Below are 25,015 nucleotides of genomic sequence, written 5' to 3' on the forward strand. Positions count from 1 at the left end.
TTAGCTAGTTTAGTCCAGTGGTTCAATATGGTGGTGAAATATTGGATCATTTGAACATTTATTGAAATGAAAGCATGTGAGAAGTTTAGAGGGAAAATTCACTATTTGGTGGAGCTGTTAACAACTCATAGACATGTGAAATGTGACCCCGACTACACACTGCTTTTTGTAAGACGTCAAAAGACAAAAAGGTTGGAAACCACTGGTTTCATCTTTAACAATGTGTTGTATTTTAAAAGCTTGTTATATTATCCATTGTGTCAAATCTTCATCTGAAAAGTAACTAAAGCTGTCAAATAAATGTAGTGGAGTAGAAAGTACAATATTTCCCTCTGAAATGTAGTGGAGTGGAAGTATAAATTAGCATCAATGGAAATACTGAATTAAAGTACAAATACCTCAAAATTATTCTTAAGTACAGTGATGAAGTAAGTGTACTTAGTTACTTTCTAACACTGCTTATCAGAGAGTGGTATTGAATTTTGTATTCGTATCCATCCTGTTTACTTGATTACTTGATTAGTCAACTAAAAACTTATGAACTGTACTTATGAACATACATCATCCTGACAGCAGAACTCAATCATTAAAAAATTAGTCAACAAATTGCCAGGAAAACTCTTTCATCTGCTGAGGAAGACCTTGTGATATGACTGAAAGCTACATGGACCTTTATTGTGAGATTGTTTTGTCAGAGGGGTTTTAATGAAGAGCAGCATGATACAGAATATCACTGGTAATTTAAAGGGTCAGACAGGTGTGCTGTTTGTCAGTGATGATGTCAGCGGGGGCTAAACAGGTGAACAAAATGCTGCTGATGCTGAAGGCCTCACACAGTCATTGTTAACCCTTTCAAAGAGGCTTTGTGTGTCTCTGCTGACTCAGTGCTCTGAAACACAAAGCAGCTCGTTGCTCAGGTGTATAAAAGCTGTGAGCTCAAACAGGTATGAAGCACACCAACGACACACCAACAGCACATGAACATGTCCACCACCGATATGAACATGAAGAGCAAGGTAAGTCCCAGAATGCATCGTTTCTCTACATTTTATTTTGAAAAACAAACACACACACAGGAGTGAGATCAGCTGGAAAACACACATCTCTGATTCTGAGAGTCCTGATCAGACTGATAATGTATTGATTATTACACAGTGGTGGAAAGTAATTAAGTACATTTACTCAAGTAGTGTACTTCAGTACAATTATGAAGTACTTGACTATTTCCATGTGATGCTACTTTATACTTCCACTCCACAACATTTCAGAGGGAAATATTATACTTTCTACTCCACTACATTTATTTAACAGCTTTAGTTACTTTTCAGATGAAGATTTGACACAATGGATAATATAACAAGCTTTTAAAACACAACACATTGTTAAAGATGAAACCAGTGGTTTCCAACCTTTTGGGCTGTTGATGTCTTACAAAAAGCAGTGTGTAGTCGGGGTCACATATAAAGTAGTTCAAACTAGCTCGACCTCCAGCAACTACAGTAACATGCTGCTTTCACACTGATGCTTCAGTGTTAATAATCTAATGATGTCATATATAATAATATATCAGTCAGAGGGACCAAACCAATACTTTTACTGCAATACTTTAACTACATCAAGCTGATAATACTTATGTACTTTTACTTAAGTAGGATTTTTCATGCAGGACTTTTACTTGTAATGGAGTAAAGCTGTGACCAGTGATTATTTTCATATATACAGTATAGACAACAACTCTTCTGTCTCTGTCTCAGATCGTCTTCTACGAGGAGAGGAACTTCCAGGGTCGTTCCTATGAGTGCAACAGTGACTGCCCCGACCTGTCCACCTTCCTGAGCAGGTGTCAGTCCTGCAGGGTGGAGAGAGGCTGCTTCATGGTCTATGACCGCACCAACTTCATGGGCAACCAGTACTTCCTGAGGAGGGGCGAGTACTCCGACTACATGAGCATGATGGGAATGAGTGACTGCATCAGGTCCTGCCGCATGATCCCCATGGTAACCACACAACCAATCACATTACAGACTGACTGACAGTAAGACTTTCACAATGTAAGGACGTGGAGGTCAGAGTGGTGGAAGGACAAGTAACACGTCTGACTTTCATACACAGTGACAAGAGTTTAGAGCTGCAACTAACAACTATTCTCATTATCAATTAATCTGTCAATTATTTTCTTGATTAATCAATTAGTCTATAAAATGTCAGAGAATGGTGAAAAATGTCAATCGCTGTTTCCAAAGCCCAAGGTGGCGTCCTCAAATACCTTGTATTGTCCTGATGAACAATCCACAACTGAAGTATATTCAGTTTACTATCAAAGAATAATAAAGAAACCAGAAAATATTCATATTTGAGAAGATGGAATCAGAAAATGGATATTTTTCTTATAAAATTACTCCAAGCTTAGCATAAAGACTGGAAATGGGGGAACAGCTAGCCTGGCTCTGTCCAAAGGTAACAAAATCCAGTACCTGTGAAGTTCACTGATTAACATGTTATATGTCAATTGTTTAATCCGTACAAAAACTAAAATGTAAAAACTGATCGTTCTGCGCCTAAAACCACAAACAAATAAGAAAGCGGACAAGTTTACTCAATAAAAAATGTCCAATCATCCTGTAATTAAGTGACCATGAGCGGATAATGTAAAAAGAGAGGATTTTAAAAAGGCTGGCAGGGTAAGTTCAACCAGGTGTAACAGTAAAGTTTATTCTTCAGCATTCGGAGGAAAAACATGTTTTGCTTATGTGATTGTGAGTTCTGAAGTTTGTCAGGAAATATGTTATAAATATGTCATTTGAATGACTGAAGCTTCACATTAGCTTCATATAAACTTTTAAATACAGAAGGAGGACTGTGGATTTTGTCCCCCATCTCTTACATTGTAATTGCATTATGAAGGGATCTTCTAATTTTGAACCTGTCCTTTAACCTAAACCCATAGTGTGTACATTGATCAGGTGTCCACATACTTCTGGCCATGTAATGTATTTAGGTACAAATAAGGACTGATCTAAATAACCTCCAAAGAACTCCTCATATGTTCAACTGACACTGACTGTTTGTTGATTACTGATGAGTGGCTCCATGTGTTGCAGCACCGTGGATCTTTCAGGATGAAGATCTACGAGAGGGAGAACTTCGCAGGCCAGATGTCCGAGCTGATGGACGACTGCGAGGACATCATGGAGCGTTTCCGCATGTCCAACTGCATGTCCTGTAACGTGATGGAGGGACACTGGCTGATGTTTGAGCAGCCCCAGTTCAGAGGCAGGATGGTGTACATGAGGCCTGGAGAGCACAGGACCTTCATGAACCTGGGCATGGGCAGCATGAGGTTCATGAGCATGAGGCGCATCCTGGACTCCTGCTACTAGACACTGTTAACACTGACAAATAATAAAGTGCTGTTTGTGTAAATAATAATGTTTACTGTCTGTTTCTTGAGCCACAACACAAAGAGTAAAGAACAGAAATGATCAAATTAAAGTTATTTAAGTTAATTAAATTATGTAAATACTAACCAAAGAAAGCTAAACCTATTCTTTCTTTTTTATTTGGATCCCCATTAGCTTCCACAAAGTGATCACTGGGCTTCTTGAGTTCCAAACAAAGAACAATGACTTGAGAATAAAAACAATCTCAATAAAACAAGAAACGACAAAACAAAGATCAGAAAAGAAATGAAAATAACTGGACATATAATAATGAAGACAATAGACACAAACAATAAAAACAAAAACAAAAGTGTCAATATAAAAGCCAAAAAAAAGAAAATAAAATTAAAAGGTTTCCAAGAAGTAAAAGTAACATCTGAACTAAATTTGAATCTACTTATTGATTTTTCTACATTATCTTTAATGTAAAAGTGTTATTCCACATCCCCGAATGAAGCAGCAGCTTTAAAGGGTACCTAATGTGTTGATTTCCAGCTCTAAATTTTTATTCAGGGACTCGACTATTGTGGATTTTCATGATTCACAGATCAAAAATACTCCTTATTTATCTTATACTGGCCCTTTATGCAGCCCCTCAGTTCAGCCTCTGTCTCTAACAGGTAGTCTTAGCTCTTGTCTCTTTAAGACCCCCTTTCCAATGAGCCCACTCTGCTCTGATTGGCCAGCTTTCTGTATCAGAGTTGTGTTAAGTTACCGCTGATGCAAACCCCATGTTTCCTGCTGTACTGCCTCATATTAAAAGCTTTTAAATGACTAAATAATATGAGACTTTTATTGTAAAGAATTTACAGGAAATTAAACATGTTCCTCACTGAATTAGCAGAGCTTTGTTAGTGGAGCTAAAAACCAGTTGACACAACAACATGTGGAGATATTCAAAGCTCTTTGTTGAGTGGATCAGTTAGAAATAATGCAGGGAGGAATAGTACAGGCAGAAACAGCCGCAGTGATGATGATGTTTGATGAAGAGCTGCAGATGCCCAGCACACCTCCAACAAGTAAATTACTTATTTTACTTTGCCCTGATGTGTAATGGAGTCATGCCTCGGTGTGACTACCCCCAAAACAATGGAAAAACACCATGATGTTTGTGGAGTGGAGCAGCGAACTGGCAAGCTGTGCATGGAGCAGATGACCATGTAAAGAAATCTGTCATCAGTCGGTGTCCATTTGGGCTGAAAGTAGAAAAAACTGTTGGAACTGAGTGTTCAGAGCAGTCTGAAGTTGGTGCTTTTTACTCACAGGGATTATTTCTACATACGTTTACCTCATTATTTGACACTTTGGCCATGTTTAACATAAACATTTGACATTTTAACATTACATATATTACTAATAATAAGGAAAAGCATAATTGGTCCCCTTTAAGTCCAGTCATGCTAAACTCATGCTAATGCTAACTATCTTAGCAGATGTTCAGTAGCTGCTGTCTTGTTTGAGTGAAATTCATGTGATTCTGTTTATCATTCAACATCAATAAGCAGCATAGAAACAGTTTATAAACACTATAATGTAATAAGCAGGGAGAGAAAGTGTTTGTATATATGCTGTATAAAATAATTTATAGTACAAGAATATGAAATATATTAGTATTTATGTAAAAGATGATTTACACAAGACATATAACTGTTAGCAAAGTGCTGTTTGGTGCCCTAGGCGAAACGTCCACTGTGCCCCTGAGGGAATCAATCAAGGAAGAGTAAGGGGGTGGTGGTGGGAGGATCAATAGTGTCAACACACATATGAGACTGAATAATTTAAGATTTTAATCTGTTCAAAATTTTGAGCCAGGCCATCTCCCTCACCTTGTTAATTGCGGCAGTATTGAACTTTTTGGTGATGACTCCATTATTTTCTTCATATAGTTCCATCAGCAGGGTTTGTTACGCTGCTGAGAAGAACACCACTCTAGTTTTCCCTTCTTTATCCGACATAGTATCTTATTTTCGACAATCGATTGTTCTGAGCTGCTTATATCCTCTGTGCACACGCACAGTGCAAGCTTATTCAAGCCAGGCTGGAGTTAGCGTTGACTAGACATGGCTAAGTTGCGTTAATGGAACGGCTTGAGCCTCCAGCCTCCTTTAGCTGTGTTGATGAAATACCCATAAGGTGAGACTCACCTGTAGTCAGTAACAGACTGGGACACAAAAGCAGCTCTGGAGTTTAATCAAGAGCAGCCTGACACATACAGCACACAGATACTACACAGTCTCATGTGGTTGTCATGATAACATCATTTCTGACAGTAAAACAGGCCTTTAAATATAATTTTAACACAAGCAACTGTGCAAATCAGGTTCATTTAATTCAGACAGAAAAATGTAGGAGGTGTAATAATGTGTTCCAAACAGATGGCAAGGTGTGAGTGTATATGCAGATTGAGGTGTTGATGGAGGGTAAAGGAACGCAGGAGAATGACTGGATATTCAGTCCAATGATTAGCATGAAATCCCCCTCTAAAAACAACAAAGAATGACACAAGCTCATGCTGGTTCTGCTTTAGAAAGTTCATGTTTTTACATTTAAAATATTATCACACATACAAACCACACAGTATGTTTGATTTTTTTTTCTAACACTGGACGACATTTAGACAACAGAGTCATGTTCAAATCAATCACCAAAAATTACTCAATATCAGGTCCATATAGCGGCAACACAAAACTGGGTTAATGTTACCCAGAAATCCACGCAAGAGGTTGTTTTGACCCAGTTTTATTTTTATTTTACTGTCGAGTTATTTACCCAAACTATTTTATTTAAGTAAAAGTATAGAAATATTATCAGCTAAATTCACTTATTCCATCCACTTCTGTTTGCCACTGCTTATTATTAAACCAAATTTGAGGGTTAATATCTTACACTGCACTGTAACTTTTATTCTCCTGTTTTATCTGTCTTATTCGATTTTAGCTTATTTTTTCCCAATTTAAAACATTTTAATTGTATTTAAATGTCTTTTTTACATTGCCTTGTGTTGCTTTTATATTCTTGATTGGTGCCTTTTGTGTTTTATGTAAAGCACTTTGAATTGCCTTGTTGTTCAAATGTGCTATACAAATAAATTTGCCTTGCCTTAAAGTATTAAAAGTAAAAGTGCTCATTTTGCAGAAAATTGGCCACTATGACTGATATCTTAAATCAGCTGGGTAAAGGAAAGAAGAAAAAACAAAGTTCTGCCACACAAAGTTTAATTAATTTTTCAGACTTTTCTCTAAATTTTGGTTTTTGTCAAACATTGGAAAGTTTTACCTCTTTGGGCCTCAGACAATTACTCATTTGGTAGAACTGCTAACAAGTCAAACATCTGTAACATGACAATGAGCCAATAGTACACACAGGGGTTATGAGCCAAAAAGTTTACCAAAGACAAAACAAAAACAAATGGTTTACTTTTTTAACATCTTTTTTAATGTTATAAGCTTATCATATATTATTTAATGTAAAATCTTCATCTGAAAAATAACTAAAGCTGTCAAATTAAAGTAGTGGAAGAGAAAATACAATATTTCTGTCTGAAATGTAGTGGAGTGGAAGTAAAAATCAACATAAATGAAGATACTCAAGTAAAGTACAAGTACCTACATATTGTACATAAATACAGTACTTGAGTAAATGTGCTTATTTACATTCCACCACTGATGAATGACTTGTGTATCTTCTGAATGTAATATGCACATCGTTTTACTGGTCAAAGTCAACCCAGTGTTGTACTGGTACTATGGTGCTTTGTGTGTCTCTGCTGACTCAGTGCTCTGAAACACAAAGCAGCTCGATGTTCAGGTGTATAAAAGCTGTGAGCTCAGACAGGTATGAAGCACACCAACAGCAGGCAGGCAGTACACGAACATGTCCACCACCGACATGAACATGAGGAGCAAGGTAAGTCCCAGAATGCATTGCTTTTCTACATTTTATTTTGAAAAACAAACACTCACACAGGAGTGAGATCAGCTGGAAAAAACACATCTCTGAGTCTGAGAGTCACATGACTGATCATGACTGAGTAGAGACTGATCACCTGATCAGGCTGACAATGTATTGATTGTTTCACAGTGGAGGAAAGTAATTAAGTACATTTACTCAAGTACTGTACTAAAGTACAATTATGAAGTACTTGAGTATTTCTATTTGATGCTACTTTATACTTTCACTCCACTACATTTCAGAGGGAAATTTTGTACTTTCTACTCCACTACGTTTTTTTGACAGCTTTACTTTTCAGATGAAGATTTGACACAATGAATAATATAACAAGCTTTTAAAATACAACACATTGTTAAAGATGAAACCAGTGGTTTCCAACCTTTTTGGCTTTTGACGTCTTACAAAAAGCAGTGTGTAGTCGGGGTCACATTTCACATGTCTATGAGTTGTTAACAGCTCCACCAAATAGTGATTTTTCCCTCTAAACTTCTCACATACTTTAATTTCAATAAATGTTCAAATGATCCGATATTTCACCAAAAATCAAAGATCAGAGAAAATGTCCTAAAACTGAAAACAGATTTGTGTATCAGAACTTTGTTTTTTCTTCTTTCTTTTCTTTTGGGAACCACTGGACTAAACTAGCTAACTGTATATAAAGTAGTTGAAACTAGCTCGACCTCCAGCAACTACAACAGTAACATGCTGCTCTAACACTGATGCTTCAGTACTAATAGTCTAATGATGTCATATATAATATATCAGTCAGAGGGACCAAACCAATACTTTTACTGCAATATTTTAACTACATGAAGCTGATAATACTTTTGTACTTTTACTTAAGTAGGATTTTTCATGCAGGACTTTTACTTGTAATGGAGTAAAGCTGTGACCAGTGATTATTTTCATATATATAGTATAGACAACAACTCTTCTGTCTCTGTCTCAGATCGTCTTCTACGAGGAGAGGAACTTCCAGGGTCGTTCCTATGAGTGCAACAGTGACTGCCCCGACCTGTCCGCCTTCCTGAGCAGGTGTCAGTCCTGCAGGGTGGAGAGAGGTTGCTTCATGGTCTATGACCGCACCAACTTCATGGGCAACCAGTTCTTCCTGAGGAGGGGCGAGTACTCCGACTACATGAGCATGATGGGAATGAGCGACTGCATCAGGTCCTGCCGCATGATCCCCATGGTAACCACACAACCAACCACATTACAGCCCTGACATCTTCATGAATCTGAATTAGTTCAGACCCCCTCTGACCAATCAGACTGGAGTCCTTGATCTTGTAGTTTTTATAACGTCACTGACGAATGGCAGTCTTGTTTCTCACTCCTCTGTGACTGAATCAGTGTCAGAGGAATTACAGCCACATTGGACGATTCTGCAGCTCATGATTTATGTCTTTTAAAGTAAGACTTTCACAATGTAAGGATGTGGAGGTCGGAGTGGTGGAAGGACGAGTAGCACGTCTGACTTTCATACATGGTGACCAGAGTTTAGAGCTGCAACTAACAACTATTCTCATTATCAATTAATCTGTTGATTATTTTCTCGATTAATCTATTAGTTGTTTGGTCTATAAAATGTCAGAGAATGGTGAAAAATGTCAATTGCTGTTTCCAAAGCCCAAGGTTGAGTCATCAAATTACTTGTACTGTCCCGATGAACAGCCCACAACTGAAAGATATTCAGTTTACTACCATAGAATAATAAAGAAACCAGAAAATATTCATATTTGAGAAAGTGGAATCAGAGAAATTGGATATTTTTCTTAAAAAATTACTCCAAGCAATTAATTGATAATCAAAATACTTGGAGATTAATTAAATAGTTGACAACTTATCAGTTCACATCCCGTCACAGAGCTGCACTTAATGTCCACTTATGCTTTGACCTTCACAAAGAGCTCAACATTTTGGGAAACACGGTCTTCCTTTCTGAGTGTCAGATATTAAGATGGATCAGTCTCAGCTCAATATAGAGCACCACATACTTCTGGCTATGTAATGTATTTAGGTACAAATAAGGACTGATCCAAATTAACTCCCAAGAACTCTTCATACATTCTACTGACACTGACTGATTATTGATTACTGATGAGTGGCTCCATGTGTTGCAGCACCGTGGATCTTTCAGGATGAAGATCTACGAGAGGGAGAACTTCGGAGGCCAGATGTCCGAGCTGATGGACGACTGTGAGGACATCATGGAGCGTTTCCGCATGTCCAACTGCATGTCCTGTAACGTGATGGAGGGACACTGGCTGATGTTTGAGCAGCCCCAGTTCAGAGGCAGGATGGTGTACATGAGGCCTGGAGAGCACAGGACCTTCATGAACCTGGGCATGGGCAGCATGAGGTTCATGAGCATGAGGCGCATCGTGGACTCCTGCTACTAGACACTGTTAACACTGACAAATAATAAAGTGTTGTTTGTGTAAATAAGGTTTACTGTCTGTTTCCTGAGCTACAACACAAAGAGTAAAGAACACAGACCATGTTAATAATAATCAAAGAAAGCTAAACCTATTCTTTCTTTTTCTATTTGGATCCCCAGCGGCTTCCACAAAGAGTTCACTGGGCTTACTGATCATCAACACAACAACAACTCAATAAAACAAGAAAGGACATAACAAACAAAGATCAGAAAAAAAGTGAAAATAACTTCTCATTTCCAGCTCTAAATTTTTATTCCAGGGCTCCACTAGAGTAGATTTTCATGATTCACAGTTCAAAAAATTCCTTATTTATCTTATACTGGCCCTTTATGCAGCCCCTCAGTTCAGCCTCTGTCTCTAACAGGTAGTCTTAGCTCCTCTTTCTTTAAGCCCCCCCCCCCCCCCCAATTGAGCGCACTCTGTTCTGATTGGCCAGCTTTCTGTATCAGAGTTGTGTTAAGCTACCGCCGATGCAAACCCAACATTTCCTGCTTTACTCGTTCATATTAAAAGCTTTGAAATGGATAAATAATGTGAGAATTTTATTGTGAAGAATTTACAGGGAATGAAATGTGTTCCTCACTGAATTAGCGGTGCTTCGTTAGCGGTGCTAAAAAATGGTCGACACAACAACATATGGAGATTTTTGGAGCTCCTTGTTGAGCGGATCACTTAGCAATAATGCAGGGAAGAATAGTACAGGCAGAAACAGCAACAGTGATGATGATGTTTGATGAAGTGCTGCAGATGCCCAGCACACCTCCAACAAGTAAACTACTTATTTTGCTTTACCCTGCTGTATAATGGAGTCATGGCTTGGCGTGACTACCCCCAAAACAATGGAAAAATGGCATAATGTTAGTGGATTGGAGCATCAAACTGGTCTGCTGTGCGTGGAGCAGATGACCGTATAAAGAAATCTGTCATCAGTCAATGTCGGCTTGAGCTGAAAGTAGTAAAAACCTGTTGGAACCGATCGTTCAGAGCAGTCTGAAGTTGGTGTTTTTTGCTCACAGGGATTACTGCTACCTACGTTTACCTCATTATTTGACACTTTGGCCACGTTTAATATGAACATCTGACAATGTAGCATTATATATATGACTGAAAATAAGGAAACGCATCATAGGTCCTATTTAAGTCCAGTCATGCTAAACTCATGCTAATGATAACTATCTTAGCAGTTTTCAATGACTGCCATCTTATTTGAGTGAAATTCATGTGATTCTGTTTATCATTCAAGATCAATAAGCAGCACAGAAACAGTTAATAAACACTATAATGTAATAAGCAGAGAGAAAAGTGTTTGTATGTATGTATATATGCTGTATAATATAATTTACAGTACAAGAATATGAAATATGTATTTATGTAACAGATGATTTACACAAGACATATAACTATTAGCAATGTGCCATTTGGTGCCCTAGGTGAAACATCCACTGGTGGCCCTGAGGGAATCAATTAAGGGAGAGTAAGGGGGGTGGTGGGATCCATAGTGTTACCACCTATATAGGACTGCATAATTTAGGATTTTAATCTGTCCAAAGTTTTGTGCCAGGCCATCTCCTTTGCCTTGTTAATTCCTTTTTGGTGATGACTCCTTTATATTCTTCATATAGTTCCATCAGCAGGGTTTGTTCCACTGCTGAGAAGAACACTACTTCATTTTTCCCTTCTTTTTCCAACATAGTATCTTCTTTTTGACAATCGATTGTTCTGGGCTGCTTATGTCCTCCATGCACACGCACACTGCAAGCTTATTCAAGCCTGGCTAGAGTTAGCGTTGACTAGACACAGCTAAGCTGCGTTGGTGGAATGGCTTGAGCCTCAAGTGAAGGTTGATGTTAATTCTAGCCAGGCTTTTTCAAGTAAGCGCAGCTTTTTCTAGCCGCATTGATGGAATACCCTTCAGGTGAGACTCACCTGTAATCAGTAACAGACTGGGAAACAAAAACAGCTCTGGGGTTTGACCCATAGCAGCCCAACACATACAGCACACAGATACTACACAGTCTCATGTGGTTGTCATGATAACATCATTTCTGACAGTAAAACAGGCCTTTAAATATAAGTTTAACACAAGCAACTGTGTAAATCAGGTTCATTTAATTCAGACAGAAAAATATAGGAGGTGTAATAATGCGTTCCAAACAGATGGCAAGGTGTGAGTGTATATGCAGATTGAGGTGTTGATGGAGGGTAAAGGAACGCAGGAGAATGACTGGATATTCAGTCCAATGATTAGCATGAAATCCCCCTCTAAAAACAACAAAGAGTGACACAAGCTCATGCTGGTTCTGCTTTAGAAAGTTCATGTTTTTACATTTAAAATATTATCACACATACAAACCACACAGTATGTTTGATTTTTTTTTCTAACACTGGACGACATTTAGACAACAGATTCATGTTCAAATCAATCACCAAAAATTACTCAATATCAGGTCAATATAGCAGCAACACAAAACTGGGTTAATGTTACCCAGAAATCCACTCAAGAGTTTGTTTTGACCCAATTTTATTTTTATTTTACTGTTGGGTTATTTACCCAAACTAAATCAATCCTATTCTTTTCAAATTGACATGTCACAGTTTGTTCTTGATTGTTAACAGTGGTGGGAGAATTAGTCAGATCCTTTATTTAAGTAAAAGTATAGAAATATTATCAGCTAAATTCACTTATTCCATCCACTTCTGTTTGCCACTGCTTATTATTAAACCAAATTTGAGGGTTAATATCTTACACTGCACTGTAACTTTTATTCTCCTGTTTTATCTCTTATTCGATGTTAGCTTATTTTTTCCCAATTTAAAACATTTTAATTGTATTTAAATGTCTCTTTACATTGCCTTGTGTTGCTTTTGTATTCTCCCTTGATGTCTTTCATGTTTTATGTGAAGCACTTTGAATTGTCTTGTTGTTGAAATGTGCTGTAGGATAAAGTCCCTGCATGATTCAAAGGCAGACAGCACAAGCCTCAAACAACAGACCAGCTCTTTCTTCCACACCCTGAGATTGGCCGGGAGGCACCTTCTGGGCGGGCAGACTGAAACTTTAAAACAGTGTCTTATCTGAGACTCTGTGCTGTTTTTGGGCTGTCTTCTGTTTTGCTGTTTTGCTGTTTTTAAGCAGCTCTTTAAGGCTGCTTGATGCTGCTTGCTGGTTCTTCTTGCTTTCTGCCATGCCGGTGGAAAGCTTGCAGTTTGCTCGTCTGAAGATGTGACTCAGAGCATCTTCTGAATCTGGAGTCATGAGTTGAGGATCAAGCCTAGGAGAGCATGAGAGCATGAACCAGGAGCTCTCTCCCAATGGGAACTTCTCAAGTCCAGACCAGCCGACTCACTCATCACTACCAGACTCCAGCTCCTCACCCCAGCACAACGGACTCCATTCTCTACAAGAAGCTACCCCAGGGAGCAAGCAAGTATTCGTACAAAACCTCCATCAACTTGGTTAAACCCTGGTGCTTTCATGATTTGTAATTTCAGTTGGCAATTCTGAACTAAGCTGTGGTACCGTTGATTTGACTCACTGCTTCTCAGGTAACAGTTATCTCATCTGTTTATCAGGTTTCTCATACCAACTACACAATACATAACTCTGCATCATGCATTTCGAACTTTCACTTGCCATAGCCTTGCCAATTTCCCTTTCTCTCTTGTGTCTTGTTTGTGAAATGTTGTAGTGTTTAGTACTTGTAGCTGTAGTATTAGTAATAAATGTGCATGTAACTAAGGTGAACTTGTTTGTGTTTTCTTGTGCTTGCATCTCAGTCACTTAACCTTAAAAGACCTATAAGACCCTTGCAAAATCATAATTAAGATTAATAACAATCATAATTCCAATTGACCTCTCTTGTGTGTCCAACAAGGAGGATTATTTCCCTATTATTATATCTAGTCTAATATGAGTTATGTCACCGGACGAATAATTTCATGTTGGAATTGTGCACAATAATAATTCATAATTCCCCCATAAAATCATAAAGATATTTGGGTGCCCAAATTCCTACACTGCGATACAATTAAATTTGCCTTGCTGTAAAGTATTAAAAGTAAAAGTGCTTGTTTTACAGAAAATTGGCCGCAATGACTGATATCTTAAATCAGCTGGGTAAAGGAAAGAAGAAAAAACAAAGTTCTGCCACACAAAGTTTAATTAATTTTTCAGACTTTTTTCTAAATTTTGGTTTTTGTCAAACATTGGAAAGTTTTACCTCTTTAGGCCTCAGACAATTATTCATTTGGTAGAACTGCTAACAAGTCAAACATCTGTAACATGACAATGAGCCAATAGTACACACAGGGGTTATGAGCCAAAAGGTTTACCAAAGCCAAAACAAAAACAAATGGTTTAATTTTTTAAACATTTGTTTAATGTTATAAGCTTATCATATATTATTTAATGTAAAATCTTCATCTGAAAAGTAACTAAAGCTATCAAATTAAAGTAGTGGAAGAGAAAATACAATATTTCCGTCTGAAATGTAGTGGAGTGGAAGTAAAAATTAACATAAATGAAGATACTCAAATAAAGTACAAGTACCTACATATTGTACATAAATACAGTACTTGAGTAAATGTGCTTATTTACATTCCACCACTGATGAATGACTTGTGTATCTTCTGAATGTCATATGCACATCGTTTTATTGGTCAAAGTCAACCCAGTGTTGTACTGGTACTATGGTGCTTTGTGTGTCTCTGCTGACTCAGTGCTCTGAAACACAAAGCAGCTCCATGTTCAGGTGTATAAAAGCTGTGAGCTCAGACAGGTATGAAGCACACCAACAGCAGGCAGGCAGTACACGAACATGTCCACCACCGACATGAACATGAGGAGCAAGGTAAGTCCCAGAATGCATTGCTTTTCTACATTTTATTTTGAAAAACAAACCCTCCAATAGGAGTGAGATCAGTTGGAAAACACATCTCTGAGTCTGAAAGTCACATGACTTTCCAACCTCTGAAGCTAGATAACAGTAGAGACTGATCACCTGATCAGGCTGACAATGTATTGATTGTTTCACAGTGGAGGAAAGTAATTAAGTACATTTACTCAAGTACTGTACTAAAGTACAATTATGAAGTACTTGAGTATTTCTATTTGATGCTACTTTATACTTTCACTCCACTACATTTCAGAGGGAAATTTTGTACTTTCTACTCCACTACGTTTTTTTGACAGCTTTACTTTTCAGATGAAGATTTGACACAATGAATAATATAACAAGCTTTTAAAATATAACACATTGTTAAAGATGAAACCAGTGGTTTCCAACCTTTTTGGCTTTTGACGTCTTACAAAAAGCAGTGTGTAGTCGGGGTCACATTTCACATGTCTATGAGTTGTTAACAGCTCCACCAAATAGTGATTTTTCCCTCTAAACTTCTCACATACTTTAATTTCAATAAATGTTCAAATGATCCAATATTTCACCAAAAATCAAAGATCAGAGAAAATGTCCTAAAACTGAAAACAGATTTGTGTATCAGAACTTTGTTTTTTCTTCTTTCTTTTCTTTTGGGAACCACTGGACTAAACTAGCTAACTGTATATAAAGTAGTTGAAACTAGCTTGACCTCCAGCAACTACAACAGTAACATGCTGCTCTAACACTGATGCTTCAGTACTAATAGTCTAATGATGTCATATATAATAATATATCAGTCAGAGGGACAAAACCAATACTTTTACCGCAATATTTTAACTACATCAAGCTGATAATACTTATGTACTTTTACTTAAGTAGGATTTTTAATGCAGGACTTTTACTTGTAATGGAGTAAAGCTGTGACCAGTGATTATTTTCATATATATAGTATAGACAACAACTCTTCTGTCTCTGTCTCAGATCGTCTTCTACGAGGAGAGGAACTTCCAGGGTCGTTCCTATGAGTGCAACAGTGACTGCCCCGACCTGTCCGTCTTCCTGAGCAGGTGTCAGTCCTGCAGGGTGGAGAGAGGCTGCTTCATGGTCTATGACCGCACCAACTTCATGGGCAACCAGTACTTCCTGAGGAGGGGCGAGTACTCCGACTACATGAGCATGATGGGAATGAGCGACTGCATCAGGTCCTGCCGCATGATCCCCATGGTAACCACACAACCAATCACATTACAGCCATGACATCTTCATCAGTCTGAATCAGTTCAGACCCCATCTGACCAATCAGACTGCAGTCCTTCATCTTGTAGTTTTTAGTGACCAGAGTTTAGAGCTGCAACTAACAACTATTCTCATTAACAATTAATCAATTAATCTATCGATTATTTTCTCGATTAATCGGTTAGTTTTTTGGTCTATAAAATGTCAGAGAATGGTGAAAAATGTTGGTCACTGTTTCCAAAGTCCAAGGCGCGTCCTCAAATATCTTGTATTGTCCCGATGAACAGCCCACCACTGAAGTATAGTCAGTTACTGTCATAGAATAATAAAGAAACCAGAAAATATTCATATTTGAGAAGCTGGACTCAGAGAATTCTGATATTTTTCTTAAAAAATTATGATTAATCATTAATCAAAATACTTGGAGACTGATTAAATAGTTGACAACTTAGCAGTTCACATCCCGTCACAGAGCTGCACTTAATGTCCACTTATGCTATGACCTTCACAAAGAGCTCAACATTTTGGGAAACACTGTCTTTCTTTCTGAGTGTCAGATATTCAAATGGATCAGTCTCAGCTCGATATAGAGCACCACATACTGTATTTAGGTACAAATAAGGACTGATCCAAATTAACTCCCAAGAACTCTTCATACATTCCACTGACACTGACTGATTATTGATTACTGATGAGTGGCTCCATGTGTTGCAGCACCGTGGATCTTTCAGGATGAAGATCTACGAGAGGGAGAACTTCGCAGGCCAGATGTCCGAGCTGATGGACGACTGCGAGGACATCATGGAGCGTTTCCGCATGTCCAACTGCATGTCCTGTAATGTGATGGAGGGACACTGGCTGATGTTTGAGCAGCCCCAGTTCAGAGGCAGGATGGTGTACATGAGGCCTGGAGAGCACAGGACCTTCATGAACCTGGGCATGGGCAGCATGAGGTTCATGAGCATGAGGCGCATCCTGGACTCCTGCTACTAGACACTGTTAACACTGACAAATAATAAAGTACTGTTTGTGTAAATAAGGTTTACTGTCTGTTTCCTGAACCACAACACAAAGAGTAAAGAACTTAGACGCCATGTAAATGATAATCAAAGAAAGTTAAACCTGTTCTTTCTTTTTTATTTGGATCCCCATCAACTTTCACAAAGTGTTTGCTGGGTTTACTGAGTTCAACACAACAACAACAATCTCAATAAAACAAGAAAGGACAAAACAAACAAAGATAAGGAAAAAAGTGAAAATAACTTCTCATTTCCAGCTCTAAATTTTTATTCCAGGGCTCCACTAGAGTAGATTTTCATGATTCACAGTTCAAAAAATTCCTTATTTATCTTATACTGGCCCTTTATGCAGCCCCTCAGTTCAGCCTCTGTCTCTAACAGGTAGTCTTAGCTCCTGTTTCTTTAAGGCCCCCCCCCCGGTGAGCCCACTCTGTTCTGATTGGCCAGCTTTCCGCATCAGAGTTGTGTTAAGCTACCGCCGATGCAAACCAAACATTTCCTGCTTTACTCCTTCATATTAAAAGCTTTGAAATGACTAAATAATCTGAGAACTTTATTATGAAGAATTTACAGGAAAAGAAATGTGTTCCTCACTGAATTAGTGGAGCTTCATTAGCATTAACATATGGAAATATTTGGAGCTCTATGTTCAGCGGATCAGTTAGAAATAATGCAGGGAGGAATGGTACAGGCAGAAACGGCAACAGTGATAATGATCTTTGATGAAAAGCTGCAGATGCCCAGCACACCTCCAACAAGTAAACTACTAATTTTGCTTTTCCCTGCTGTGTAATGGAGTCATGAATGGGCGTGACTACCCTCAAAACAATGGAAAAATGCCATAATGTTAGCAGATCGGAGCAGCAAATTGGCATGCTGTGCGTGGAGCAGATGACCATGTAAAGCAATCTGTTATCAGTCGGCGTCCGTTTGGGCTGAAAGTAGAAAAAACCTGTTGGAACCAAGTTTTCAGAGCAGTCTGAAGTTGGTGTTTTTTAATCACAGGGATTACTGCTACATATGTTTACCTCATTATTTGACACTTTGGCCACGTTTAATATGAACATCTGACAATGTAGCATTATATATATGACTGAAAATAAGGAAAAGCATAATAGGTCCTCTTTAAGTCCAGTCATGCTAAACTTATGCTAATGCTAACTATCTTAGCAGATGTTCAGTGGCTGCCGTCTCATTTTAGTGAGATTCATGTGATTCTGTTTATCATTTAAGATCAGTAAGCAGCATAGAAACAGTTGATAATCAGTATAATGTAATAAGCAGGGAGAGAAAGTGTTTGTATATATGCTGTATAAAATAATTTACAGTATAAGAATATGAAATATATTAGCATTTATGTAAAAGATGATTTACACAAGACATATAACTGTTAACAAAAGGCTGTTTGGTGCCCTAGTCGAAACATTCACTGCGCCCCTGAGGGAATCAATCAAGGGAGAGTAAGGGGTGTGGGTATGATTTTGGGGGGATACCACAATCTTACATAGGACTGTATAATTTAGGATTTTAATCTGTCCAAAATTTAGTGCCAGACCATCTCCTTCGCCTTCTTAATTGCGGCAGTATTGCCCTTTTTGATGATGACTCCTCTATATTCTTCATATAGTTCCATCAGCAGGGTTTGTTTCGCTGCTGAGAAGAACACTGCTTTAGTTTTCCCTTCTTTTTTCCAACATAGTATCTTCTTTTTGACAATCGATTGTTCTGGGCTGCTTATGTCCTCCATGCACACGCACACCGCAAGCTTATTCAAGCCTGGCTAGAGTTAGCATTGACTAGACACAGCTAAGCTGCGTTGGTGGAATGGCTTGAGCCTCAAGTGAAGGTTGATGTTAATTCTAGCCAGGCTTTTTCAAGTAAGCAGAGCTTTCTTTTTCTAGCTGCATTGATGGAATACCCTTCAGGTGAGACTCACCTGTAATCAGTAACAGACTGGGAAACAAAAACAGCTCTGGGGTTTGACCCATAGCAGCCCAACACATACAGCACACAGATACTGCACAGTCTCATGTGATTGTCATAATAACATCATTTCTGACAGTAGAGCATGCCTTTAAATATAAGTTTAACACAAGCAACTGTGTAAATCAGGTTCATTTAATTCAGACAGAAAAATATAGGAGGTGTAATAATGCGTTCCAAACAGATGGCAAGGTGTGAGTGTATATGCAGATTGAGGTGTTGATGGAGGGTAAAGAAACGCAGGAGAATGACTGGATATTCAGTCCAATGATTAGTATGAAATCCTCCTCTAAAAACAACAAAAGGTTACACAAGCTCATGCTGGTTCTGCTTTAGAAAGTTCATGTTTTTACATTTAAAGTATTATCACACATACAAACCACATAGTATGTTTGATTTTTTTTCTAAGACTGGACGACATTTAGACAACAGATTCATGTTCAAATCAATCACTAAAAATTACAGTGGTGGAAGAATTAGTCAGATCCTTTACTTAAGTAAAAGTACAAAAATATTATCAGCTAAATTCATTTATTCCATCCACTTGTATTTGCCACTGCCTTTTCTTAAACCAAATTTGAGCGTTAATATCTTACACTGCACTGTAACTTTTGTTCTACTGTTTTATCTGTTTTATTCAATATTACCCCCCCCCCCCCCCCCGCCCCCCGAATTTAACACTTTTCAATTGTTTTTAAACATCTTTTTATATTGCCTTGTGTTGCTTTCATATTCTTGCTTGATCCCTTTTGTGTTTTATGTAAAGCACTTTAAATTGCCTTGTTGTTCAAATGTGCTATACAAATAAATTTGCCTTGCCTTAAAGTATTAAGAGTAAAAGTGTTTGTTTTGCAGAAAATTGGCCACTATGTTTTTAAATCAGCTGGGTAAAGGAAAGAAGAAAAAACAAAGTTCTGCCACACAAAGTTTAATTAATTTTTCAGACTTTTCTCTAAACGTTGGTTTTTGTCAAACATTGGAAAGTTTTACCTCTTTGGGCCTCAAACAATTGTTTATTTGGTAGAACTGCTAACAAGTCAAACATCTGTAACATGACAATGAGTCAATAGTACACACAGAGGTTACGAGCCAAATGGTTTACCAAAGCCAAACCAAAAATGAATGGTTTCATCTTTAACATTTTTTAAAAATTTTATAAGCTTATCATATATTATTTAATGTAAAATCTTCCTCTGAAAAGTAACTAAAGCTGTCAAATTAAAGTAGTGGAAGAGAAAATACAATATTTCCCTCTGAAATGTAGTGGAGTGGAAGTAAAAATTAACATAAATGAAGATACTCAAATAAAGTACAAGTACCTACATATTTTACATAAATACAGTACTTGAGTAAATGTGCTTATTTACATTCCACCACTGATGAATGACTTGTGTATCTTCTGAATGTCATATGCACATCGTTTTACTGGTCAAAGTCAACCCAGTGTTGTACTGGTACTATGGTGCTTTGTGTGTCTCTGCTGACTCAGTGCTCTGAAACACAAAGCAGCTCCATGTTCAGGTGTATAAAAGCTGTGAGCTCAGACAGGTATGAAGCACACCAACAGCAGGCAGGCAGTACACGAACATGTCCACCACCGACATGAACATGAGGAGCAAGGTAAGTCCCAGAATGCATTGCTTTTCTACATTTTATTTTGAAAAACAAACCCTCCAATAGGAGTGAGATCAGTTGGAAAACACATCTCTGAGTCTGAAAGTCACATGACTTACCAACCTCTGAAGCTAGATAACAGTAGATAACTGATCACCTGATCAGGCTGACAATGTATTGATTGTTTCACAGTGGAGGAAAGTAATTAAGTACATTTACTCAAGTACTGTACTAAAGTACAATTATGAAGTACTTGAGTATTTCCATGTGATGCTACTTCCACTCCACTACATTTCAGAGGGAAATATTGTACTTTCTACTCCACTACATTTATTTTACACCTTTAGTTACTTTTCAGATGAAGATTTGACACGATGGATAATATAACAAGCTTTTAAAATACAACACATTGTTAAAGATGAAACCAGTGGTTTCCAACCTTTTTGGCTGTTGATGTCTTACAGAAAGCAGTGTGTAGTCACGGGCACATATAAAGTAGTTCAAAGTAGCTCGACCTCCAGCAACTACAACAGTAACATGCTGCTCTAACACTGATGCTTCAGTACTAATAGTCTAATGATGTCATATATAATAATATATCAGTCAGACGGACCAAACCAATACTTTTACTGCAATATTTTAACTACATCAAGCTGACAATACTTATGTACTTTTACTGAAATAGGATTTTTAATGCAGGACTTTTACTTGTAATGGAGTAAAGCTGTGACCAGTGATTATTTTCATATATACAGTATAGACAACAACTCTTCTGTCTCTGTCTCAGATCGTCTTCTACGAGGAGAGGAACTTCCAGGGTCGTTCCTATGAGTGCAACAGTGACTGCCCCGACCTGTCCACCTTCCTGAGCAGGTGTCAGTCCTGCAGGGTGGAGAGAGGCTGCTTCATGGTCTATGACCGCACCAACTTCATGGGCAACCAGTACTTCCTGAGGAGGGGCGAGTACTCCGACTACATGAGCATGATGGGAATGAGCGACTGCATCAGGTCCTGCCGCATGATCCCCATGGTAATCACACAACCAATCACATTACAGCCCTGACATCTTCATCAGTCTGAATCAGTTCAGACCCCCTCTGACCAATCAGACTGCAGCCATTGATCTTGTAGTTTTTATAACGTCACTGTTTGATGACTGACAGTCTTGTTTCTCACTCTTCTGTGACTGAATCAGTGTCAGAGGAATTACAGCCACATTGGACGATTCTGCAGCTCATGATTTATGTCTTTTAAAGTAAGACTTTCACAATGTAAGGATGTGGAGGTCGAAGTGGTGGATGGACAAGTAGCACGTCTGACTTTCATACATGGTGACCAGAGTTTAGAGCTGCAACTAACAACTATTTTCATTATCAATTAATCTGTCGATTATTTTCTCGATTAATCGATTAGTTGTTTGGTCTATAAAATGTCTGTTTCCAAAACCCAAGATGGCATCCTCATATATCTTGTATTGTCCCAATGAACAGACCATAATCGAAAGATATTCAGTTTACTGTCATAGAATAATGAAGAAACCAGATTTTGAACCTTTCCTTTAATGTCAACCCTATATTGTGTACTTTGATCAGGTGTCCACATACTTCTGGCTATGTAATGTATTTAGGTACAAATAAGGACTGATCCAAATTAACTCCCAAGAACTCTTCATGCATTCGACTGACACTCACTGATTATTGATTACTGATGAGTGGCTCCATGTGTTGCAGCACCGTGGATCTTTCAGGATGAAGATCTACGAGAGGGAGAACTTCGGAGGCCAGATGTCTGAGCTGATGGACGACTGCGAGGACATCATGGAGCGTTTCCGCATGTCCAACTGCATGTCCTGTAACGTGATGGAGGGACACTGGCTGATGTTTGAGCAGCCCCAGTTCAGAGGCAGGATGGTGTACATGAGGCCTGGAGAGCACAGGACCTTCATGAACCTGGGCATGGGCAGCATGAGGTTCATGAGCATGAGGCGCATCCTGGACTCCTGCTACTAGACACTGTTAACACTGACAAATAATAAAGTGCTTTTTGTTTAAATAAGGTTTACTGTCTGTTTCATGAGACACAACACAAAGAGTAAAGATGACAGATGCCATGTAAATGTAAATGTAACCAAAGAAAGCTGAACCTATTCTTTCTTTTTTATTCGGATCCCCATCAACTTCCACAAAGTGTTTGCTGGGCTTACTGAGTTCAACACAACAACAACAATCTCAAGAAAACAAGAAAGGACATAACAAAGATCAGGAAAAAAGTGACAATAACTTCTCATTTCCAGCTCTAAATTTTTATTCCAGGGCTCCACTAGAGTAGATTTTCATGATTCACAGTTCAAAAACACTCCTTATTTATCTTATACTGGCCGTTTATGCAGCCCCTCAGTTCAGCCTGTGTCTCTAACAGGCAGTCTTAGCTCCTGTTTCTTTAAGGCCCCCCTCCCAATGAGCCCACTCTGTTCTGAATGGCCAGTTTTCTGTATCAAAGTTGTGTTAAGTTACCGCTGATGCAAACCAAACATTTCCTGCTTTACTCCTTCATATTGAAAGCTTTGAAATGACTAAATCCTGTGAGAATTTTATTGTGAAGAATATACAGGGAATAAAATGTGTTCCTCACTGAATTACAAAATATGGAGATATTTGGAGCTCTTTGCTGAGTGGATCAGTTAGAAATAATGCAGGGAGGAATAGTACAGGCAGAAACAGCAACAGTGATGATGATCTTTGATGAAGGGCTGCAGACGCCCAGCACACCTCCAACAAGTAAACTACTAATTTTTCTTTGCCCTGCTGTGTAATGGACTCATGGCTTGACATGACTACCCCCAAAACAATGGAAAAATGCCATAATGTCAGGGGAGTGGAGCAGCAAACTGGCATGCTTTGCGTAGAGCAGATGACCATATAAAAAAATCCATCATCAGTTGGCGTCAGTTTTGGCTGGAAGTAGTAAAAACCTGTTGGAACTGAGTGTTCAGAGCAGTCTGAAGTTGGTGTTTTTTAATCACAGGGATTACTGCTACATATGTTTACCTCATTATGTGACACTTTGGTCACGTTTAATATGAACATCTGACAATGTAACATTATATATATGAATGAAAATAAGGTAATGCATCATAGGTCCTCTTTAAGTCCAGTCATGCTAAACTCATGCTAATGCTAACTATCTTAGCAAATGTTCAGTAGCTGCTGTCTCATTTGAGTGAAATTCATGTGATTCTGTGTATCATTCAAGATCAGTAAGCAGCATAGAAACAGTTGATAATCAGTATAATGTAATAAGCAGGGAGAGAAAGTGTTTGTATATATGCTGTGTAAAATAATTTACAGCACAAGAATATGAAATATGTATTTATGTAACAGATGTTTTACACAAGACATATAACTGTTAGCAAAGTACTGTTTGGTGCCCTAGGTGAAACGTCCGTCGGTGGCCCTGAGGGAACCAATTAAGGGAGATTAAGAGGGGTGATCGCAATCATGGGGGGATCCATAGTGTCACCACACACATAAGACTGTATAATTTAGGATTTTAACCTGTCCAAAATTTTATGCCAGGCCATCTCCCTTGCCTTGTTAATTGTGGCAGTAAATGGCAAATGGACTGTACTTGTATAGCGCCTTTCTAGTCTTCTCACCACTCAAAGCGCTTTTATACTACGAGTCACATTCACTCATTCACACACATTCATATGCTGAATGGGTAGAGGGGCTACCATGCAAGGTCCCAACCTGCCCATCAGAGGGAACTAACCATTCACACACATTCACACACTAATGGCACAGCCATCAGAAGCAATTTTGGGGTTCAGTATCTTGCCCAAGGACACTTCGACATGCGGACTGGGGGATCCGGGAATCGAACTGCTGATCTTCTGATTAATAGAAAACCCGCTCTAACTCCTGAGCCACAGCCGCCCCTATTGCCCTTTTTGGTGATGACTCCTCTATATTCTTCATATATTTCCATCAGTAGGGTTTGTTCCGCTGCTGAGAAGAACACCACTCTGGTTTTCCCTTCTTTTTCCAACATAGTATCTTCTTTTCGACAATCGATTGTTCTGGGCCGATGTGTCCTCCATGCACACGCACACTGCAAGCTTATTCAAGCCTGGCTAGAGTTAGCGTTGACTAGACACAGCTAAGCTGCGTTAGAAGAATAGCTTGAGCCTCAAGTGAAGGTTGATGTTAATTCTAGCCAGGCTTTTTCAAGTAAGCAGAGCTTTCTTTTGCTGCGTTGATGGAATACCCCTAAGGTGAAACTCACCTGTAGTCAGTAACAGACTGAGACATAAAAGCAGCTCTGGAGTTTAATCCAGAGCAGCCCGACACATACAGCACAAAGATACTACACAGTCTCATGTGGTTGTCATGATAACATCATTTCTGACAGTAAAACAGGCCTTTAAATATAAGTTTAACACAAGCAACTGTGCA

The 25,015-nt window shown here is 38.5% G+C and overlaps 4 protein-coding genes across 4 annotated transcripts; all 4 read left to right on the forward strand.

Annotated features, from left to right (window-relative positions):
* Positions 1–939: 939 nt before the first annotated feature.
* LOC122985371 (gamma-crystallin M2-like) lies at positions 940–3,423 on the forward strand. The gene is made up of 3 exons (XM_044355970.1): positions 940–1,016; positions 1,755–1,997; positions 3,102–3,423. The coding sequence occupies exons 1-3, from the start codon at positions 978–980 to the stop codon at positions 3,378–3,380; spliced, it is 561 nt and encodes a 186-aa protein (XP_044211905.1). The 5' UTR covers positions 940–977; the 3' UTR covers positions 3,381–3,423.
* A 3,828-nt stretch (positions 3,424–7,251) lies between these two features.
* On the forward strand, positions 7,252–9,836 carry LOC122985372 (gamma-crystallin M2-like). The gene is made up of 3 exons (XM_044355971.1): positions 7,252–7,346; positions 8,341–8,583; positions 9,515–9,836. The coding sequence occupies exons 1-3, from the start codon at positions 7,314–7,316 to the stop codon at positions 9,791–9,793; spliced, it is 555 nt and encodes a 184-aa protein (XP_044211906.1). The 5' UTR covers positions 7,252–7,313; the 3' UTR covers positions 9,794–9,836.
* Positions 9,837–14,606: 4,770 nt separating this feature from the next.
* Positions 14,607–16,960, forward strand: LOC122985373 (gamma-crystallin M2-like). The gene is made up of 3 exons (XM_044355972.1): positions 14,607–14,682; positions 15,691–15,933; positions 16,660–16,960. Exons 1-3 carry the CDS (start codon positions 14,650–14,652, stop codon positions 16,936–16,938), a joined length of 555 nt encoding a protein of 184 aa, XP_044211907.1. The 5' UTR covers positions 14,607–14,649; the 3' UTR covers positions 16,939–16,960.
* Positions 16,961–20,491: 3,531 nt separating this feature from the next.
* Positions 20,492–22,616, forward strand: LOC122985376 (gamma-crystallin M2-like). The gene is made up of 3 exons (XM_044355976.1): positions 20,492–20,567; positions 21,349–21,591; positions 22,292–22,616. The coding sequence occupies exons 1-3, from the start codon at positions 20,535–20,537 to the stop codon at positions 22,568–22,570; spliced, it is 555 nt and encodes a 184-aa protein (XP_044211911.1). The 5' UTR covers positions 20,492–20,534; the 3' UTR covers positions 22,571–22,616.
* Positions 22,617–25,015: the final 2,399 nt, after the last annotated feature.

This window comes from Thunnus albacares, chromosome 7 (genome assembly GCF_914725855.1).
Source record: "Thunnus albacares chromosome 7, fThuAlb1.1, whole genome shotgun sequence".
Classification (NCBI taxonomy): domain Eukaryota; kingdom Metazoa; phylum Chordata; class Actinopteri; order Scombriformes; family Scombridae; genus Thunnus; species Thunnus albacares.